The sequence below is a fragment of the Pogoniulus pusillus genome, chromosome 25, assembly GCF_015220805.1.
Source record: "Pogoniulus pusillus isolate bPogPus1 chromosome 25, bPogPus1.pri, whole genome shotgun sequence".
NCBI classification, from domain to species: Eukaryota; Metazoa; Chordata; class Aves; order Piciformes; family Lybiidae; genus Pogoniulus; species Pogoniulus pusillus.
The window spans coordinates 8,534,144-8,555,434 of NC_087288.1; the positions used below are offsets into that span (position 1 = coordinate 8,534,144).

The 21,291-nt window shown below is 45.9% G+C and overlaps 1 protein-coding gene across 3 annotated transcripts in view; it reads right to left on the reverse strand.

Moving 5' to 3' along the window:
• The window catches only part of LCLAT1 (lysocardiolipin acyltransferase 1), a 135,694-nt gene that overhangs the window by 71,290 nt on the left and 43,113 nt on the right, over positions 1–21,291 (reverse strand). For all 3 annotated transcript variants that reach the window (XR_010307017.1, XR_010307018.1, XM_064164343.1), the window contains exons 3-5: positions 19,159–19,327; positions 16,302–16,500; positions 4,673–4,819 (exon numbers count right to left, since the gene is read on the reverse strand). Coding sequence is in view for 1 of the 3 variants with exons in the window: in XM_064164343.1 (XP_064020413.1) it covers positions 4,673–4,819; positions 16,302–16,500; positions 19,159–19,323 (511 nt within the window). In the remaining 2 variants the exon portion in view is untranslated. The remainder of the gene's footprint in view (positions 1–4,672; positions 4,820–16,301; positions 16,501–19,158; positions 19,328–21,291) is intronic.

Sequence of the window (21,291 nt, forward strand, 5' to 3'; positions counted from 1 at the left end):
TGCTGGGGACACTAGAACTGGATGCAGCAGTGCAGGTGGAGTCTTACAGGGCTAGAAAGTGTACAAGCCAGAAAGTATAGAAGCTCCACTGGCCCACAGTGGGAATTGTAACAACTCAAGCAATTCTCCTTATCTGTACTACTTTCAAGCCAGAGCAGGTTAAATCAGCCTATTCCCCTGCTCTTGAACAGGAGGGGGTTTGCATTCCTGAAGTATACTTACTAGAAAAGAGAACCATCCAACTGCAGTTGTTACCTCTAGATGGAATATTGTATGTGATCCACATCATAACATTCTGCCAAAATCTGAGCTCCAGCAATCTTTGCCCTTGTTTTTTAGCTGTCCCTCAAGGAAAAAAAGGTCTGTGCAATCACACTCTGTCCACCTGTTCCCCTTAACATTTGACTCTGTTGCCTCTTCCAAAGCAAGTTTGACAGAGGCAAGAGATTCAAAGGTAATTAAGTCCCAGGGGAGTTCTAGAAAAAACAATGGCTGAGTCAAGGGGAAGCCTCCAAGAGTTGAGAACTTAATGAGGGGAAAAGCCAGAGCAGGCTGCATAGCTACTTTAATCAGTCAGGGCTTCCAGCACAGCATGCAGCAGTCCATCAGTTAGGGCAAGTAGTGGTGAGGATGAGCCACAGCACACAGCGCCGCTTCCTGAGGCAGCAGAGGCATTTGGGGAAGAAATGTCACACAGGAGGAGAAAGGAGAAGTTGCAGTGAAGGAGAAATCATGTGTAGGGATGCAGACACCAATCTACACAAAATGAGGCTTTAACAGGCACAGAACAACACAGCAACAGTGTTTTGGTTCCTCCTTTCTGAAGAATCACTGCAAAGCCTTGGAAGGTACACCAAGGAAAGCAAAACAACAAGCAAAGCTGGTGGCTTGTATTCCAGCTTTCCAGGAGCACTGGCTTTATGGTTGCTTTGTTTTCTTCAGGGCTTCAGAAAGTCTGGCTATGTGGTTATGTGCTGAGGGCTTCCTCTTAAGCAATTACAGGAGAAATACCTTTGATGCACTTAGCTTTAACCTTGAGGTAGTCCAGAGAGAAAAGATGACCAACCTATCAGAAATAAGTATAGAATTATTACCTCAGACCTGCTGTTGGGAGTTCATGACATTACTACTTGTAACATTCAGTTATGTAGCATCTTCCACCAACCTCCAGTCAGGCAGCACCCCAGCAATAAATACAGTAATAGGGTAAACACAATGAAGGGAGAAATGCTTTACATCTCTTTGAAACTTTCATTCTCCAGGACCAGAAACAGCACAGTTTCTTACTAAGAGGAGTAAATCTGTCATTATCATATGGCCACTGAGAGGAGAAAACAAAACAAAAAAGACAGAGGAGCACAGAGCTGCACAGCAATACTGCAGTGATAGGACGAGGGGCAGTGTGTTCAAACTAGAGAAGAGCAGATTTAGATTGGATGTTAGGAGCAAGTTCTGCACTGTGAGGATGGTGGAGCACTGGAACAGGTTGCCCAGAGAGGTGGCTGAGGCCTCATCCCTGCAGATATCCAAGTCAAGCTTGACAGGGCTCTGAGCAACCTGATCTAGTGGAAGATGCCCCTGCTGACTGCAAAGGGAGTTGGACTGGATGGCTTTTGGAGGTCTCTTCTAACCCAAACCATTCTGTGTTTTGGTGAGCTACACACAGGATGTTATTTTTCATTTTAAACACCACAAGGATTTGGTTGTGAGAAGTAACCAAGCAGGTTTAGAATCTGGTCAGAAACAAGAGCCATTGATTCTGCTTTTGCAAAACGATCCCTAACATCTTGAGGCACCATTCAGAACAGAATTGTGATTTCTCATTCTAGAGGATGGAAGTTGAGGCTGTAACAGAGCTTAATATGTCAATAATGTGATTTTCTGATTATTTTTCCCCCAGAAAAGCATTACATAAAATACAAAAGCATTACATAAAATACATTATTTTCAAGCAAGGCTCAGAGACTTGGGACTGTTTAGACTGGAGAAGAAAAGGCTGAGAGGGGACCTGATCAATGTCTGTAAGTATCTGAGGGGTGGGTGCCAAGATGAAGGTGCCAGGCTCTTTTTGGTGGTGCCCAGTGATAGGACAAGGAACAACAAGCACAAACTGGCACACAGGAGGTGCCACCTCAACAGGAGGAGACACTTCTTTATGGTAAGGGTGCTGAGGCCAGCTGCCCAGAGATGTTGTGGAGTCTCCTTCTCTGGAGACTTTCAAACTCCACCTGGATGCATTCCTGTGTGACCTGTCCTATGTGATCCTGCTTTGGCAGGGGTTTGGAACTGGCTGATCTCTGGAGGTCCCTTCCAACTCCTAACAAACTGAATCTGTGATCATTCTTATACAGCACACACCTATGTTTGGTCGGGGTTTAGTTTGTACATACATACAACGGTTTGGGTTGGAAGGGACCCTAAAGATTATCTAGTTCCAAGCCTTCTGCCATGAGCAGGGAAACCTTCCACTAGGTCAGGTTGGTTAAGGCCTCATCCAACCTGGCCTTGACCAACTCCAGGGAGAATGCATTCATGACCTCCCTGGGCAACCTGTTCCAGTGCCTCACCATTTTGCCTGCAATATTTCAACATACACAAGCCAGTGCTTTCTGGGAAGGCAACAAGACAGGAAGGGCTGTTTGCTCTCACAGAACAGGGCTGTTTGCTCTCACAGAACAAGCCCCAGGCTTTCCCTGTCTCTACCCATCTTGTTATGCACAAATATAGTATCTAGGTGAAGTTCATTACTAATGGCAAATTAGAGTGCTAAACAGCAGACAGTTCAACATGCCAGCACATCCCTGCCTATCACTCCATCCTTCTCACTTGTCTTCTTCCTTCCTGAGCTGCTCTACACACCAGGGCAGGCATGATCATCCTCCATCCACTGTGGCTTCAGCAGAACCATCCATCCACAGCCATTTGATGCTGCAGAGTTAAAGAGGATGTTACACAAGTAGGAGAAAAGAAAAAACAAACCAAGAGAAATAGCTTTAGAAAAGATCTGCTGTAAATCTGTGCTCAGAAATCCAATTAGTGATTTTTTTAATATCAAGTGGAGAATCTGGTGAAGTAGAGATTTCTGAAGTGAATGGTATCAACAGCATGTACTCAGATTTAGCCTAAGTCATTGATATAAATGAATCACTGAATGGGAGGGATTGGAAGGGACCCCTGAAGATTCTCTAGTCCAGTCACAGGATCACCTTGAGTAGGTCACACAGGAATGCATCCAGACACGTTTTGAAAGTCTCTAGAGGAGACTCCACAGCCTCTCTGGGCAGCCTGTGACAGTTCTCCAACACCCTCACAGGAAAGAAGTTTCTCCTCATGTTGAGGTGGAACCTTCTGTGTTCCAGCTTGTACCCACTGTTCCTTGTCCCATCACACAACATCACTGAAAAGAGACTGGAACCATCCTCCACCCTCAGATATTTATAAACATTACTGAGATCCCTTTTTTCCTTAAGTAACTCCACTGTCCTCACCAGTGCCTTTAGGTGTTACCACACCACTGCTGTCTGAGCCCTCAGCTAATTCTTCTTTTGTTAGTAGTGCAGTACAGAACTTCCTCAGTTCTTTAAAATCTGCTGTCTCTGAAAAAAATGGGGAGGGCTCAGAAGCTAAACACAATTGATCCAATTATAGACAAGCCAGTTCTTTCTGTCCTATTGAGGTGGAGACATCTGAGAACACGAGTGACCCAGGGAGTCTCTTGACTCCACAAGACTAAGACTTATTTTCTTAATTGAGAGCTAGCAGTGGACAGCTGCTCATGAACTCAAAGGAAAAAAAACCTAGGAAGTGAGGTAATTTCCATCCCTCTTCCCACTTTTAGATATACAACTGGTTCAACATGAGATATCATGTGAGGAAGCCCCAGAATGTACAACAAATTGCTCTTTTAGGAAGGCTGAGCAAGCAATGACAATCCCTACCAGTGTGACAGCATCTGAAGAGTAGACATCTCCAGTTTTAAGAATATCAGGAATACAGAATAAACAAACAGCCATGTCTAAGTCACTTTTATACTCTGTCTAGCCTTTCCTTCTTTGACACTTCAACAAGTTATGGCTTGAGAACACTCTCCCATTCAGCTGTAAGGCAGAAGTTCAATTGAAATTGTTGATTTTCTGTTTAAAGGTCTCACTTAAGTCATGCTGCAGGCATGAAGAACCACACAACATGGGCAGGGAGGCTTTTCAATCCGAATTGGTTGCTCAAGGTCTCATCCAACCTGGCCTCTCCAGGCAACCTATTTGAGTCTTGCCACCTTCGTACTGAAGAACTTCTTCCTAGATCCAGTCTAAACCTACTCATCCTCAGCTTCAAACTATTCCCTCTACACCTGTCTCTAGACAGCCTTACAAAAAGTCCCCTCTCCAGTTTTCCTGTAGGATCCATTCAGGTATTGGAAGGCAGCTCTGAGTTTCCCCCACAGAGTCTTCTCTTCTCCAGGCTTAGCAATCCCAGCTCCCTGTCCTCACAGCAGAGGTGTTCCAGCCATGTTTGTGGTCCTCCCCTGGACTGGCCCCAACAGCTCTGTGTCCTTATTTCTACCATACATGAGAACTCAGACTTGCTCCTACCTTGGACTTCTTTAATTATTTCCCTAACCACCAATGAATTTCCACATCAGATGTTTCACCATAAGAGGACAAACACAGCCTACCTGTGAGATCAGTTCCTTCTGGAAAGATGAGGAGCTGCAGTGGTTCGTGAATGTCACAGAAATAATCCAGCATTTTTTCAAAGTGACTCTTGTCATCTTCCCACCTTCTCTGGATGAAAATGAAGGCAGCAACCTGCATGGCCCAGCCTAAAGGTTAAAGAATACACCTTTAGTAACATTCCACTCTGATAACATCCACAGTGTCTGCTATTCCAAATTACTTCATGCATTGTGGCAGACAGAATGTCCCATTTGTTGCCCGCCTGTTCTGATTAGGAGCACCTCAGGAAGGGAGTTTTGGATTGCAAGCAGAAGAAATCATAATCTAAAGAAACAGATTTGTAGATTCATAGAATGGTTTGGGTTGGAAGAAACCCTGAAGATTATTTAGTTCTAACCCCTCTGCCATGGGCAGGGACACTTTCTACTTTCCTTCAAGGCCTTGTCCAGCGTGGCTTTGAACACTTCCAGGGAAGGGGAATTCACAACCTCACTGGGCAACCTGTTCCAGTGTCTCACTGACACACCAAAATACATTTGGAATGGCTGTGGTTTTGCAAAACTGAAGTTACAAGAGTTAGAAAAGCTTCCAGAGACAGAGAATAGAATCATAGAATGGCCTGAGCTGGAAGAGAAACTCCAAAGGTCATCCAGTCCAACCCCTCTGCAGTCAGCAGGGGCATCCTTAACTAGATCAGGCTACCGAGAGCCCTGTTGAGCCTCACCGTGAATATCTCCAGGGATGGGGCTGCAACATCTCTCTGGGCAACCTGTTCCAGTGTTCCACCACCCTCACGGTAAAGAACTTGTTCCTAAGATCCAATCTGAATCTGCTCTTCTCCAGTTTGAACACACTGCCCCTCATCCTATCACCACAGGCCTTTGCAAACAGCCTCTCTCCATCCTTCTTGTAGGTCCCCTTCAGGTACTGGAGTGCTGCTATTAGTCTCCTCAGAGACTTAATAGCTATTAGGGTCAATGTTGTCATGAAAGAAGGATGTAATGAGTTGGCTGTATGGCTCTTTTTCTAAGTAACAAGCCACAGGATAAGAATGGCCTCAAGTTGCACCAGGGGAAATTTAGATTGGACATTAGGCAAAAATTCTTCACTAAAAGGCTAATTAAACATTGGAACAGGCTGCTCAGGGAAGCAGTGGAGTCATCATCCCTGGAGGTGTTTAGAAGACGTGGTGCTGAGATACACAGTTTAGTGGTAGACTTGGCAGCATTAGGTTTACAGTTAAACTTGGTCTTAAAAGTCTGTTCCAACCTAAATGATTCTAATAGGTGAAGTATCATAGAATCAGAGAACATTAGGGGTTGTTGCTTCCTGTGTTCCAGCTTGTACCCATCGTTTCTTGTCCTGTCACTGGGCACCACTGAAAAGAGGCTGGCACCTTCACCTTGACACCTACCCCTCAGGTATTTCTTTTTTTTCTTCTGAGTACTTGTTCTGATGCAAGGGGGCAACTGATCTGTTTCAGTTGCCCTCCCAGCTGGTGATGCTTCTGCCTGCTCCAAAACCACCTCATCCTCAACCTCTAGTACCCTATATCTATTGTGTAAGGGCAGCTGAGGATGTGAGGATGGCCGGAAGGGTTTACCCTTGCCCCTTCTGGCAGGTATCTGCATCCATTTACAGATGTTGATCAAATCTCCTCTCAGTCTTCTCCTCCCCAGACTAAACAGCCCCAGATCCCTCAGTCTGTCTTCATAGGGGAGCAGTTCAAGTCCCCCAGTCATCCTCACAGCTCTCTGCTAGACTCTCTCCAGTAGATCTCTGTCTCTCTTGAACTGGGGAGTATTTAAGTAGTTAAAATCATGGTTCTCACTGTAACATCTATAATCACTGCAGCTCTGATTTGCTCAAGGGCGGCTGCTGCCCTTACAGACAAAGATCTCAGCTATGCACTGCAGGATGAAAGCATGCAGCATTTTGCAGAACTGCCCTTAGTAGTGCACCTTAACTGTGTGCTTGGCCCAGAAAATGCTCATTGCTTCGAGCGCTTTGCACCTCCTCATAATTTTCATTTCATACAATCATAGAATCAACCACTTGGAAGAGACCTCCAAGATCATCCAGTACAACCTAGTACCCAGCCCTGTCCAGTCAACCAGACCATGGCATTAAGTGCCTCAGTCTTTTCTTGAACACCTCCAGGCATGATGACTCCACCACCTCCCTGGGCAGCCCATTCCAATGCCAATCACTCTCTCTGCCAACAACTTCCTCCTAACATCCAGCCTAGACCTCCCCCAGCACAACTTGAGGCTGAATCCCCTTGTTCTGCTGCTGCTTGCCTGGGAAAAGAGACCAACCCCACCTGGCTATGACCTCCCTTCAGGTAGATGCAGACAGCAATGAGGTCACCCCTGAGCCTCCTCTTCTGCAGGCTGCACACCCCCAGCTCCCTCAGCCTCTCCTCACAGGGCTGTGCTCCAGGCCTCTCACCAGCTTTGGCGCCCTCCTGTGGACACATTCCAGTACTTCAACATCTCTCTTGAACAGAGGGGCCCAAAACTGGACACAGCACTCAAGGTGTGGCCTAAGCAGTGCTGAGTACAGGGGAAGAATAACCTCCCCTGTCCTACTGGCCACACTGTTCCTGAGCCAGGCCAGGATGCCATTGGCTCTGCTGCCCACCTGGGCACACTGCTGGCTCATGTTCAACTGCTATCTACCAGCAACCTCAGGTCCCTTTCTTCCTGGCTGCTCTCCAGCCACTCTGTCCCCCTATTTCTAATAGCAGAAAATACAAAGTTACTATTTACACTTGATCACAGAAAAAAAAACCCACAGATTGATGCCTATCCATTTGTTTGCATGAAACACACAAGACAACTGTGAAGATTTACAGCCTGGCAGGCAAAGTGAGAATGCAGAGCAGTGAAATAAATGAAGCTGCTGCTGAGCCTGCAGCCCAGGGGGTCACACATCATTACCTTCAATCAAGGTTCTCAGCCTTTTTGGCACAACTTAGTGTAACACATCAGGCTGCAAGTGCTGTCCACTGATTTCAGGCATCAGAATTGAAAAATCAGTGCTCCAGTTCCACCAGATGCCTGTGGTGCTCCCGTCTAAAAGGGGAGCTCAGAGGAGTATGACATTGCCTCGCTGCTGTTTGGGACTAGCAGAAAACCTGCAGCCAGATACTCCACATCAAAGAGTGAACATCACAACTCTGCATTCTCCTCTCTCCTCACCACAGTTCTCAAAGTTTGCTTTTCCTCTGCTGCTGACTTACAGTGTGTTATTCTTGCATTTGATTTCAGCTGCTCTTCACAGGGATTCCCTCCTGGTCTCACAAGCAGCATAGGTCAGAAAATCACTTTATAGAGGCATCAATTTTTAAATCAACTTCTTAAGGCAGTCAGTCCGGATAATGCATTAACCAAGCTGCATAACCTCTTCTGTATTCATAGCATCACAGAACCACAGAAGGTTAGGGCTTGGAAGTGATATTCAAAGATCCAGTACAACCTTCCTCCCAGAGCAGGATAACCAAGGATAGGTCACACAGGAGCACCCAGGCAGGTTTTGACAGTCTCCAGAGAAAGAGATTCCAACACCTCTCTGGGCAGCCTGTTCCAGTGCCTGGCCACTCTTGCAGCAAACAGAGTTTTCCTCATCTCCAACCTAAACCTCCCCTGAAACAATTTCAGGACATTTCCTCTCTTTGTATAATCTGGTAGTAGGAAGAGGAGACAAACCTCCACCTCACCAAAACCTCCTTTCAGGGAGCTGTAGAGAGCAATGAGGTCTCCCTGCAGGTTACTCAGAGCCTCATCCACACTGGCTTTAAAGGCACCTAGGGATGGGGCTTCCACCACCTCCCTGAGCAACCTGTGCCAGTGTCTCACCACCTCACTGTCAAGAACATCCTGGACACAAGGCTTAGCATAGTTTATGCAAAACATGTAGGTGCTAAACCATTTTACTGACTGGTGTACATTCTGTCCTTCTGCTCTCACTGCAGCAGCCTGTAGCTGGAAAGAAGGGAAACAAAAAGCAAAATGCATGCTTGCTTGGCAAGCCTGCTGATACTTTCCCAGGACAGCAGTACCTTAGGAAGAGTGATTTTGGTCCATAACAGAGGGAACATGGCAAAAAAACCTCACTGCCAGATCCTACCTGTTCCACTGTCTTCTGTCAGGGAGCTCAAGGCTCTAAATTACATGGAAACTTGTGTATGAAGTCCTTCTAGTGATCATTCCTTCACAGCACAGTGAATACAAATTACAAACACCTTCAGCTATTAAGAAAGCTGCTGCTTGGGTGATTTGTATTTTACCTGACTAACCTCCCATAAAGCAGAGGATACAGAGAAATAGTTTCCAATTCCTGTCCCAGGTGGTGGTGTTAAATACAAGCTATGAAAAATTCAGCAGAGGCAGTGATGTAATGACAGTAGGGTGTCAGAGAGGAGGAAGGGACAAAAAAGGGAGGCTGGAAGGGGCAAAGAGGGGAGGCAGGAAGGGGCAAAGAGGGGAGGCAGGAAGGGGCAAAGAGGGGAGGCAGGAAGGGGCAAAGAGGGGAGGCAGGAAGGGGCAAAGAGGGGAGGCAGGAAGGGGCAAAGAGGGGAGGCAGGAAGGGGCAAAGAGGGGAGGCAGGAAGGGGCAAAGAGGGGAGGCAGGAAGGGGCAAAGAGGGGAGGCAGGAAGGGGCAAAGAGGGGAGGCAGGAAGGGGCAAAGAGGGGAGGCAGGAAGGGGCAAAGAGGGGAGGCAGGAAGGGGCAAAGAGGGGTGGAAGAGAGTCAGAGAGGAAGGGAGTTGGGATGCATCTAGTTTTCAAAACAGGTTTGATTTTCCAACCTTTCCAAGAGGTAAGATCTAGCATTACAGAAGAGCTTTTCTGCCTTTAAGTGTGCATCTAACCAGCCAAACCCACCCTGACCACTCAAATAAGAAGAGATTACCTAGTAGCCAGATGACTAATAGTAAAGGATCCAAGTTTTTCTCCCCACTCAAGCCCAGGGCAGCACAAACTATTTCACCATCTATGAAAGTGGATAATCTATCTCAAGCTTGGAAGCCTCAAATGAAAGGCAACAAAAGCATGCATTGCTGACTTCAACCAAACCCCTGATCCATGCAATGATGGGAGAGATTGCCTGCACTTTGCAGGTCTCACCTTCCTTCTAGGTTCAGGCAGGAGAGAGGAAACCCAGCACAGGTTGCAAGACTTATATCTTTGAACAAAGACAAGTCAGTTCTTGCTTTGATTTCCTTTCTGCAGTGTGTGTGCCCTTTGCTACTGGAGAAACAATGGGGCACACTGTGGAAACCAAATGGGAATGCACAAAGAAAGTGGAGGAATTCAGGCAAGCAAAGGGCAAAATGTGTTTGCTCATCAGCAAGATTGACACACAAACAGCAAAAGGAAGGACCTTCTCATGTGCAGCCTGCAGCGAGACATGCTGTTCACTTAATTACTGCTAACTTTAGGTCAACAGATTGTACAACAAAAGTGATTAGATTGTGCTCTTTCTCATTGCACAGCTTTTTGTTGTTGTTGTCTGAAAGCTGCTGGGCAACAAGACTTTTCTTAGCAAAGGCAGCACTGACTCAACTGGGAAGCAAACCACAGATTCACAGACTGTATTCAGTTGGAAGGGACCCTTCCAGAAAGGATGCACCAAGGTCTCTCTCAGCCAACACACACATATAAGGTGTGGAATTACAGAAGAAACAATCGTGACAGTAATGGCAAGGTATACCCAGAGTTATACCAAGCTCTTGGGAAGGAATCTTTCAGTCCCTTAACCATGGATCAGAAGGATGTGATTTGGACACTCCACACTTAAATACCCATTCTACTTCTTAAATTATGTTATTTTTTATACAATATGGAACAATCAGATCATAGAAATGGTTTGAGTTGAAAGCAACTAACTTAAAGATCATCTAGTTCCAACCTCCCACCATGGGCAGGGACACCTCCCACTAGACTACATTGCATGAGGCCTTACCCAACACCTGGTCCTGAACACCTCCAGGGAGGGGCGTCCACAATCTCCCTGGGCAACCTGTTCCAGTGTCTCACTGCCCTCACTGTAAAGCATTTCTTCCCAATCTCCAGCTTAAATCTGCCCACTCCCAGCTCAAAGCCATTGCCCCTCATCTTATCACAAACCCCTGTAAAAAGTCCCTTCCCAACATTCTTGTAGCCCCTTTCAGGTACTGAAAGATGGGCTGGCATCCACAACCTCCCTGGGCAACCTATTCCAGGGTCTCACCACCCTCACTGTAAAGAATTTCTTCCTATTCTCCAGTCTGAATGTACTCCTGTCCTATCCCTAGATGTCTCCTGAGATACTTGAGCAACAGGCTGCACATCTGATTTACTTAACCAGTCTGCTCTGTTGCTCAGCATCTGAATGCAAATCCAGCTACCACCCAAGCAGAGATGCTTTAAGCCAAAGAGCTTCTCTCCCTTCCCAGGGAAGGAGCTGTGGCAGCAGGAAGACTTGCCCATCACTCCATAGGCCCCCCGACTCCCTGCGGCACGCTGTGTTAACCATACTCCGGTTGAGTAAAGTACTAAAGTCTGCTCCGCTCCACCACGCCGATCTTTCACTTCATGGTAGCTGATCCATCATAGCTGTCAGTGTGCATGCTCACAGCCCCTGGCAAAGGCAGGATAATCTGAGTTGCTTTGCCCTGCTTCATTGAAAACCAAGATGACTCAAATTACTTGGAACTTGCTTCAGGCAAAGCTCGCACATGTGGACAGCTCTAATGAATCAACTGACGTGCAGGGCAAGATAGGTGGAGCAAAGACCAGTGCTGAACTGGGGCCAAGTCCTTTTTTTATTTCCCCTGGCACTTAACACAACAAGGACCAAAGCTAACTTGAGCCTCTGAGAACTAGAAATGTGAATGATCAAGTGCAAAACCACCAAAAAAGCTCCTACATCTTGTAGCCAAGAGCAACGCTAGCCACAGAACAACCTGAATACAGTGGCCAGTTACATGGCTTGTATCAGAAAGAGTATGACCAGCGGGTCTGGGGATGAGACTGTCCCTCTGTACTCAGCATTGGTGAGGCCACACCTCAAGTACTGGGTTCAGTTTTGAGCCTCTCACTACAGGAAAGACACCGAGGTGCTGAGGAGGGTCCAAAGGAGAGCAACTAAACTGATGAAGACCCCTGAACACAAGTCTTATGAGGAGCACCTGAGGGAACTGGGATTGGTTAGGCTTCAGAAAGGAGGCTGATGGAAGACCTCATCACCATCTACAGCTACCTCAAAGAAGGCTGGACAGAGGTGGGGGTTGGTCTCTTTTTACATGCAACAAATGACAGGAAAAGAGGAAATCGCCTCAAGTTGTGTCAGGGGAGGTTCACATTGGACTATTTCTTCACAGGAAGGGTTCTCAGGCATCACAACAGGCTGCCCAGGGAGGTGGTGGAATCACCATTCCTGGAGGTATTTAGAAGATGTGAGGATGTGGTGTTGAGGGACAAGGTTTAGTGGTAGTGATTTAGCGGTAGCGGTGGCACTGTGAGCTCTAGGTGAGTGATTGGACTTGATGATCTCAAACGTCACTTCCAACCTCAGCAGTTCTACAGTTACATCTACAAACAGCTGCAGGGTGGCTGTCACGAGGATGGAGCCAGACTCTTTTCAGTGGTACCCAGTGACAGGAAATTCTAACTCAATGGGAGTAAATACTCCTTTAGTGTGAGGGTGCTGGAGTCCTGGAGCAGGCTGCCCAGAGAGGTTGTGGGGTCTCCTACTTGAGACTTTCAAGACCCATCTGGATGTATTCCTACGTGTCCTGGCCTAGGTGATTCTCCTTTGCAGAGGGATTGGACCTGAGGATTTCTGGAGATCCCTTCCAACCCCTAGCATTCCATGATTCTAGGATAACCTGTACTACTTTCAATGCTGTCCCTTACTGATTCAGAAAAGGTGAGAAGATAAATCCTGCAAACCCATTAAAGTGCTGCAGCAAAGCCCTCTCTTGTCAGACCAGACAGGAAACTGTCAATGCCATTAGAAATTCTCCTTGAAAACTGACACTGCACAATGTGTCAGTAGCTTCTGATGATGTCAGATGAGAAACTGCAGCAACAGCTAAGACCAGAGCTGTGCTCCCTCGAGATACCAACTTTGGCAAGTTGTGCTGAAAGAATGCTTCTGAAATTAAGTCCTGAAATGTAATACTGCTTTTTGAAAACTTTACTGCACACCATTTATCAAGCCAAAGCTACAGCTCCAGGAAGAAAGGACCATCTGTTTTGCTTTGGGCTTCTTTTTAAGTCTCACCTTTTAATCAATTTAGTGTTGGGAGTTTCTTTTTTTCATGCAGTAGAATGCAAAGAATTAATAACTTAAGAACTAGATAAGGGATTCAATGCATCTCCTTGAAATCCTGACTCATCTGATTTTAATTAACTAGAAAATAACTGCCTGCTTGTAACACAGACTCCACAGGCTCATTAAATCTGATACCTTTACACTTTTAACCTACAAAGTGGGTGAGAATGACTCTGGATCTGTTTGCACTCCAAGCTTTGCCCTTTGCCTACCATATTTACCGCTCAGAGCACTGTAGTCTCTCACAGACTTGCATTCCAACTGACATAGTACTTGCAACAATAAAGATGCAATGCTTTATACTTCCAAGGTACTATGGCTTGAGACATATGGAGCTGTTTAGGTTGGGAAAGAGAAGACTGAGAATGGATCTTACCAATGTTTATAAATATCTGAAGGGATGTGGGGTCTGCCATGAAGAGGAGGCCAGGCTCTTTCCAGTGCTGTCCTGTGATAGGACAAGTGGCAATGGATACAAACTGGCACTCCTCAACATGAGGAAAAGTTTACTGTGAGGGTGCTGGAGCAGTGGAGCAGGATACCCAGAGAGGTTGTGGAGTCTTCTTCTCTAGAAACTTTAAAGATCTGTCTGGATGTGTTCCTGTGTGACCTCCCCTAGGTGATGCTGCTTTGGGCCAGATTCACAGATTGCACTGGGTTGGAATGGACCCAAAAAGGTCATCTTGTCCAAGCCCCATGCAGTACAGCAAGGACACCTCCAACTAGATCAGACTGCCCAGGGACACATGGCTGACAGTGTATGTCTGCAGGGAAGGGGCCTCAATTCTATCCCTGGGCAACCTGATCCAATATCTCACCACTCTCATTGTACAGAACTTCCTCCTGATGTCCAACCTAAATCTCCCCTGCTCCACTTCCAAACCATTGCCCCTCATCCTATCACTACAAGCCCTTCTAAACAGTCCCTTCCCAGCCTTCTTGTAGATATCCTTTTGATACTGAAATGCAGCTCAAAGTCTTCCTCAGAGCCATCTCATCTCCAAGCTGAGCAGCCACGGTTCTTTCAGTCTGTCTTCATGGGGAAAGGCATTTTCATGGGGAAATGCTGGCATTTTGGTCACCTTGATGGCTCTCCTCTACACCCACTACAGCAAGTCTGTGTCCCTCTTAGAATCACAGAGTCAACCAGGTTGGAAGAGACCTCCAAGATCATCCAGTCCAACCTAGCACCCAGCCCTGTCCAGTCATTGGTGCATTGGTGGCCCCAGACAATCTTTGGAAGTCACTTTTAACCCTTACCATTCTATGATTTTATAAGGTTTTCACCAACGTGGGTTGCACTTTAAGCTAAATCTTATACATAACTTGAAGAGTTGGTTTAAAAATCTCCTGAGGTTGAGGTGGAACCTTCTGTGTTTCTGCTTGCATCCATTGTTCCTTGTCATATCAGTGCGTGCCACTGAAAAGAGCCTGGTGCCTTCATCCTGACACCCACTCCTCAGACATTTATAGACATTGATCAGGTCCCCTCTCAGCCTTCTCTTCCTCAGGCTAAATAGCCTCAGTTCTCTCAATCTTTCTTCATAGCTGAGATCTTCAAGTCCCCCAGTCATCCTCATAACTCTCCACTGGGGTGTCTCCATTAGATCCCTGTCTCTCTTCAACTGAGGAGCACAAAGCTGCACATAGTATTCCAGGTGTGGTCTCACAGAGTAGATGGAGAACCTCCTTAGACCTGCTGTCTGATGAAGATGAAACATTTCTCTAAACCCCTATTTTCCCATTTCCTGTGATGTCAGAAGAAGTGTCTTTTGTCAAGTAAAACTGACCATAAAGCCTGACTGTTAGGAAAAAAAAAACCCAAACAACTACGTTACCTAAATGCAGCTCTTACTTAAAGAGGACTAAAAGCCCAGCAAGTAAATTCAATATCTGAGCAACTGTATGAGAGATCCTTCTTATGGAATCCTGCCAACATTCTCTGCTCAGATAAATGGCCTGACAAAAAGCAACTATAAATAAGGTTACTTTCCACATCAGAGAGTTGATGCATATCCTGCCCAAGCTAGTTTTGTATAAAGCAGCAAATAAATCTAAGAGATAAATAAAAATGCAAAGAGATGCTTTTATTTCAGATAACGTTGCCTATTTATTCAGCAAGCCATTGGTGTGACAATTTTCTGGCCTATCTGAAATGATTCCTCTAAGTACATGAAACTGGGAACCATTTCCAGCCTATCTCACTATCAATATTGATTACGTCTGATTTCCTACAGCATATTTGGAATAACCCAATTAAACTGAAAACTACAATTACTAAAATGAACCATCAACTTGGTAATTCCTTACAGGGCTTCTCCTTGATCTTTTTTTCCTCTTTAGTATAGCATAAATTGCATAATGAGGAAAAAAGCATGATGAGAAGATCTGCAATGTGGAGTGAAATGGCACCAAAACCAAAAGGGTTAAAGAGACTTTGAAAAGATTTGTAGACCTTTTTTCACAATCCTAAAAAAATTCTCTCACTACAGAAAGCAGAAAACAGAAATAATTTTTCTTTACAAAGAAATCACAGAATATTAGGGGCTGGAAGGGAGCCCCAGAGATGACCTAGTCCAATCCCGCTGCCAAACCAGGATCACCTGGGGCAGGTCACGCAGGAACACATTCAAGTGGGTCTTGAAAATCTCCAGAGAAGGGACACAGAGATGCTGGTTTAGACCTAGGAGGAGGCCATAGAGATGATCAGAGGGCTAGAGAACCTCCCTATGGGGACAGGGTGAGAGAGCTTGGGCTGTGCAACTTGGAGAAGAGAAGGCTCCAGAGGGACCTTATAGTGGCCTTCCAGTATTTGATGGGGGCTGGGGAGGGACTTTTTACAAGGGCTTGTAGTGCTAAGATGAGGAGGAACAGCTTTAAACCTAAGGAAGGCAGATAGAGACTGGAGACTAGGCAGAAATTCTTTCCAGTGAGGGTGCTGAGACACTGGAACAGGCCCAGGGAAGTCACAGAATCACAGGATGTCAGGGGTTGAAAGGGACCCAAAGAGATCATTGAGTCCAACCCCCCTGCCAGAGCAGGGCCACATAATCTAGCTCAGGTCACAAAAGAATGCATTGTTGATGCCCCCTCCCTGGAGGTGTGCAAGGCCAGGTTGGATAAGGCCTTGAGCAACCTGCTCCAGTGGAAAGTGTCCCTGCCCAGGGCAGGGGGGTTGAAACTAGATGATCATTAAGGTCCTTTCCACCCTAAACCATTTTAAGGCTTCTTCCAATTCAAACTATTCTATCAATCTATGAACTGTAACCAAACATTTCTATCAAGTGAAAGGGTTTAGTGACCTACCAAATCCTGGAATGCCTTTGAGACTGGATTTGAGACAGATTTTTTCAAGTCTGAGGTAGCTGTATCGCAGCAGGCAGTTCCAGAGGAACATCCAGTCCATTCGGGTGCGGTGGTTCATGATAATGACACTCCTTTCTCCAGGCACAAACCCATCCCCAGTGACAACCACCTTGGCACCAAACACCATTTCCAGCAAGGCCTAAAAATAATATGAGATAATATTACCATTCTGCTCCCAGAAGAAAAAGCAGCAGCCCATTAGCAATAAAAATTAATTTGAATAATTATTCACTTTTATTATCACTGGCAAACCAACTTCTGCCTGTCTTCTAATAAAGCAGGCAGCTTTTCCACAGTCACAGCTGTTTAATGGAAGAGGAAACCACAATTAAATAGCAGTTCTTAAAATCACTGTTTTTCAATCAGTGTCCAACATTAAATGCATTTTTCCCCCTCTTTTTTTCCTCCCAGAATACTGTGGTGTAGGAATAAAAGGGGATTGGTATGGATTGTAACTTGGTATGAAATTTAAGGAGAGACTGGTTGCTCATATAATCTATTGCTCAAAGTTATAAGGGCTAGGAAGGCAGCAGAAGCTGCCTTCTTTCCTCTTGAGTACTGCTGGTCAAAATGTTTTTGCTTGACTTTCACCTGCAAAAATGAGTAGAGTCTAGTGGCAGAAAAAGTGGCTGGGAGAGAAATCCCAGTGCTTGGATGCAGCACAGTGATGTGTAACAGGCAGTGGTTTGAAGTTAGAGATGAGCAGATTTAGACTAGATGTTAGGAACAAGTTCTGCACCATGAGGGTAGTGGAACACTGCAGCAGGTTACCAAGGGAGACAGCTAAAGTGTCAGAAGGTAGTGTCAGGCTTGACAAGGCTCTCAGGAACCTCTTCTAATGGAGACTGTCCCTGCTCAGGGCAGGGTGGGTTGGACTAGATGACCTTTGGAGGTCCCTTCCAATCCAAACCATTCTATGAGGTAGACCTATAAAGTACAGCTCTACTTTGAAGCCTGTTATTTGATTATGGGGGGGTTGCAATTTTGGAAAAGTTAGAAGACAAATAAAGAAAGGGTCCCTTCTGAGACACTATCAGGACTCAGCTAAATCTTACCACGACAAGAACTTGCAATCTTTCTATTCTCTTTCCTGATAATTATTTCCTCTCTTCTGATTCCATCACATGTAGTAATGATCACCAGCGTAACTGGTTTAGACCATGAAACAACTCAGAGAATCACAGAATATTAGGGGAGGGAAATTACCTCAAAAGATCATCCAGTCCAAGGCCCCTGCCAGAGCAGGAACACACAGGGCAGGTCACACAGGAATGCACCCAGGCAGGTTTGGAATGCCTTCAGAAAAGGAGACTCCACAACCTCTCTGGGCAGCCAGAAAAAGTTTCTCTTTGTGTTCACATGGAACCACCTCTGCTCCAGGTTGCACCCACTGCCCCTTGTCCTGTCACTGGACATCACTGAGCAGAGCCTGGCTCTGTCCTCCTGACACTACCCTGCACATCTTTACAAACTTGAATGAGGTCACCCCTTTGGCTCCTCTGCTCCAAGCTAAAGAGCCCCAGCTGCCTCAGCCTTTCCTCACAAGGGATATGTTCCACTCCATCATCTTTGTAGCTCTGCATTATACTCTCTCAAGCAGTACCCTGAGGTCCTTCTTGAACTGAGAGGCTCAGAACTGGACACTATTCCAGATGTGGCTCCGCCAGGGCATCTCTCACTAGGACACCCCTTTAAAACACACCAGAGAGAAGAGGAGAAAACAGGAACTATTTGATATGTCATCAGAATTCTCCCTTTGTGCCACACTGTACACATTTCTGCACATCAATGTAGCATTTTACTTCAGAAAAAAATAAGTCCAATCTCTGAAGGCCTAAAGGAATGAAATCCCTTGGGTTTCACAGAACAGATGAAGAGACAGATCCCATTCATTCTGCCTCAGGAACAATTCAGGGAAGAGCTCTGTTATTGATTTTCAGACTCCTGGAGCTACAAAGTTGATGCATTTAAGTGAGGAAGACTTCATTTCAAGGGGAAGCACTTCACCTGAAATCATTTATCTCTAATTCAACTACAAGGACTAAATTCTAAGCGGATTAAATAAGAGAAGAGTGAAGGTCAGCAACACCATACCAGAGAGTTAATAATATTCCTAACTGGAGCACAGTCAAGAGGAGGAGTTTAGAAAAGGACTTGCTGAGAAAGATTGCAATTTGAAATATCCTCCTGCTTCTTAGTGCTTCACCTACTCTTTCCTGCTCAGCACCTAACTGACACTGGATAAGGATGTCAGGAAAAGGCCTTGTTAAGAGGACAATTAAGACATAGCATGAGCTTACACGAAAATTCACTGGGGAAGAACAGCACAGGAGAAGGAAAACCATCTGCAACACTGAGCTAAAACCTACCTTATTACCATGGACTAGGACATAACAGGTGGGTAGCAGGAGGATGGAGACTTTTCACAAGGAGTCTTATGGAAATAGGGTGATGGGGACATGTTACTGCTGGGGAGATTCCCATTGGACTCCTGAAGGAAATGTTTCTTCATGAGAACAGCTGGACACTGGGATCATCTCCCAAGGGAAGCAGTGCATTCCCATACATTGGACAGTTTTAAGACTCAGCTTGATCATCACCTAGAAAGGTTGGACCAGGTGATCCTTGGGGATCCCTTCCAACCTGGCATTCTGTGATTCTGTGAGTGACTATCTCCACAGACACTAAGGCTTGTATTGACAAAAGCATTACAAACACATTACAAGTAGCAAATCAAAGGTGTTAGTCAAACTCAACTGTGTGATTACAAACAGAATTAGCTCAAACTGCAACTTACCACTGGGAGCGTGAGCCAAGTGGCCACAATGCAGTCAGTGATCCAGCGGTACCATGCTGGTGAGACAAACATCAAGGGTAGAAATGGCCCCAGCATGAAGATACTTCCAAAAAAACTTCCCAAGAATAGTGCAAGTACAAAATAGATCCCTTTCCATGACACCATGGCTCTGAAAGAGAAAGTTGGCATTATGTAAGAGAGAGAAACTGAAAGCAATCACATAACATTGCAAGTCCATAGACCTCTTCAGGCAATACCCCTCTTTGTTTCTACCCTTGGCTGAGAAGACATCCTGAGAGCAGACAAAAGCAAACTCACCAGCAGCACCGAGAGAAATGATCATAAGCAGAGTGATTTGGTAAAGGCCACTGGGATACTAAAGGGGTCACAAAAATGTCAGCTACATCCCCTTTACTCTGCTCTTGGGAGACTCCACCTCGAATCCAGGTCTGCTGTCCCCTGCATGAGGAGGACACAGAACTGCTGGAACAAGTCCAGAGGAGTGCCACAAAGATGATTCAAGGGCTGCTATGAGGATAGGCTGAGGCAGCTGGGGTTGTTGAGCCTGGAGAAGACTCCAGGGGACTTTACAGCTGCCTTCCAATATCTGAAGAGAACTTAGAAGAGGGCTGAAGAGGGACATTTTCTAAGTGTGTAGCAACAGGACAAAGTGGAATAGTTTTAAGCAGAGGCAAAGCAGGTTTAGACTGAATCTTAGGACAAAGTTTAGTTCAAGGGTGCTGAGACTCTGAAATAGGTTTCCCAGTAAGGCTGTGGATGCCTGCTCCCTGGAGCTGTTTAAGGCCTGACTGAGGCCTTGGGTGTCCCTTCCCATGGTGGGGGTGCTGGAGTAGATGATCTCTGAGGTCCTTTCCTATCTAAGCCATTCTATAATTCCATGATCATTTTCTCTGCTTTTCACATATCCAGCTGAACTCCAAACTCTTTAGCAAGTTATTTTTATTATCCAAAGACATTAAAGAGCCAGAGAAGAGAACATTTGTTATGCTGAGCTTTTCACAGAATCACAGAATATTAGGGGTTGGAAGGGACCTCGAAAGCTCATCCAGTCCAGCCCTCCTGCCAGAGCAGGTTCACCTATAGCAGATCACACAGGAGTGCACCCAGGCAGGTCTTGCATATCTCCAGAGTGGAAGACTCCACAACAGCCCTGGGCAGCCTGTTCCAGTGCTCTGTCACCCTCACAGGGAAAAAAAATCATCACATTTCCATAGAACTTCCTATGCCTCAACTTCCACCATTGCCCCTTCTCCTGTCATTGGGCATCACTAAGCTCCATCCTCCTGGGACTCACCACATCTTTATAAACATGAATGAGGTCAGCCCCCAGTCTCCTCCTTTCCAAGCTAAAGAGCCCCAGCTCCTTCAGCCATTCCCTGTAAGGAAGGTGCTCCACTCCCTTACTTATTTTTGTGGCTCTGTGACTGACTCCTTCAAGCAGTTCCCTGTCCTCCTTGAACTGAGGGGCCCAGAACTGGACACAACATTTGAGATGCAGCCTCTTAAAGGCATTATCTTTGTCACTAGCAAAGTGCTAACATTAGCACTTTCTGAAACAGGAAACTTTGCTTTGCATAGAATGGTTTGCATTGGAAAGGGCCTCAAAGATCATCTCATTCCAAAGCCCCTGCCATGGGCAGGAACATCTTCCACTAGAACAGGTTGGATGAGGCCTCATCCCACTAAGCTTTGAATACCTCCAGGGAGGAAGCACCCACAACCTCCCTGGGCAACCTGTTCCAGTGTCTCACCATCCTCACAGGAAAGAATTTCTTCCTAATCTGCAGTCAAAACATGCCCTTGTCACACCTAAAGCCACTCTTTCTTGTCCTATCCCTACAAGCCTTTGTAAAAAGTGCCTCCACAGCTTTTTCTATCTCTCCAGTTTGTTTCTCTTTGCTAAATAGAGTGTTAGAGAAACTCATCTTCCCCACCTAACAAGGGGCTACATAAGACCTCCTTCAGAAACTACTCAAGCCAGCTGCTCCAGTCCTGAGTGAGGCTGCTCAGAGCCTTTGGTCCTCAAGTCAGATGCAATGACGTCCTCCAGACAGACATCCTGCATCCAAGCAGCTGCTGGACAACAAGGCCTGGGACTGATCAGACATTTCA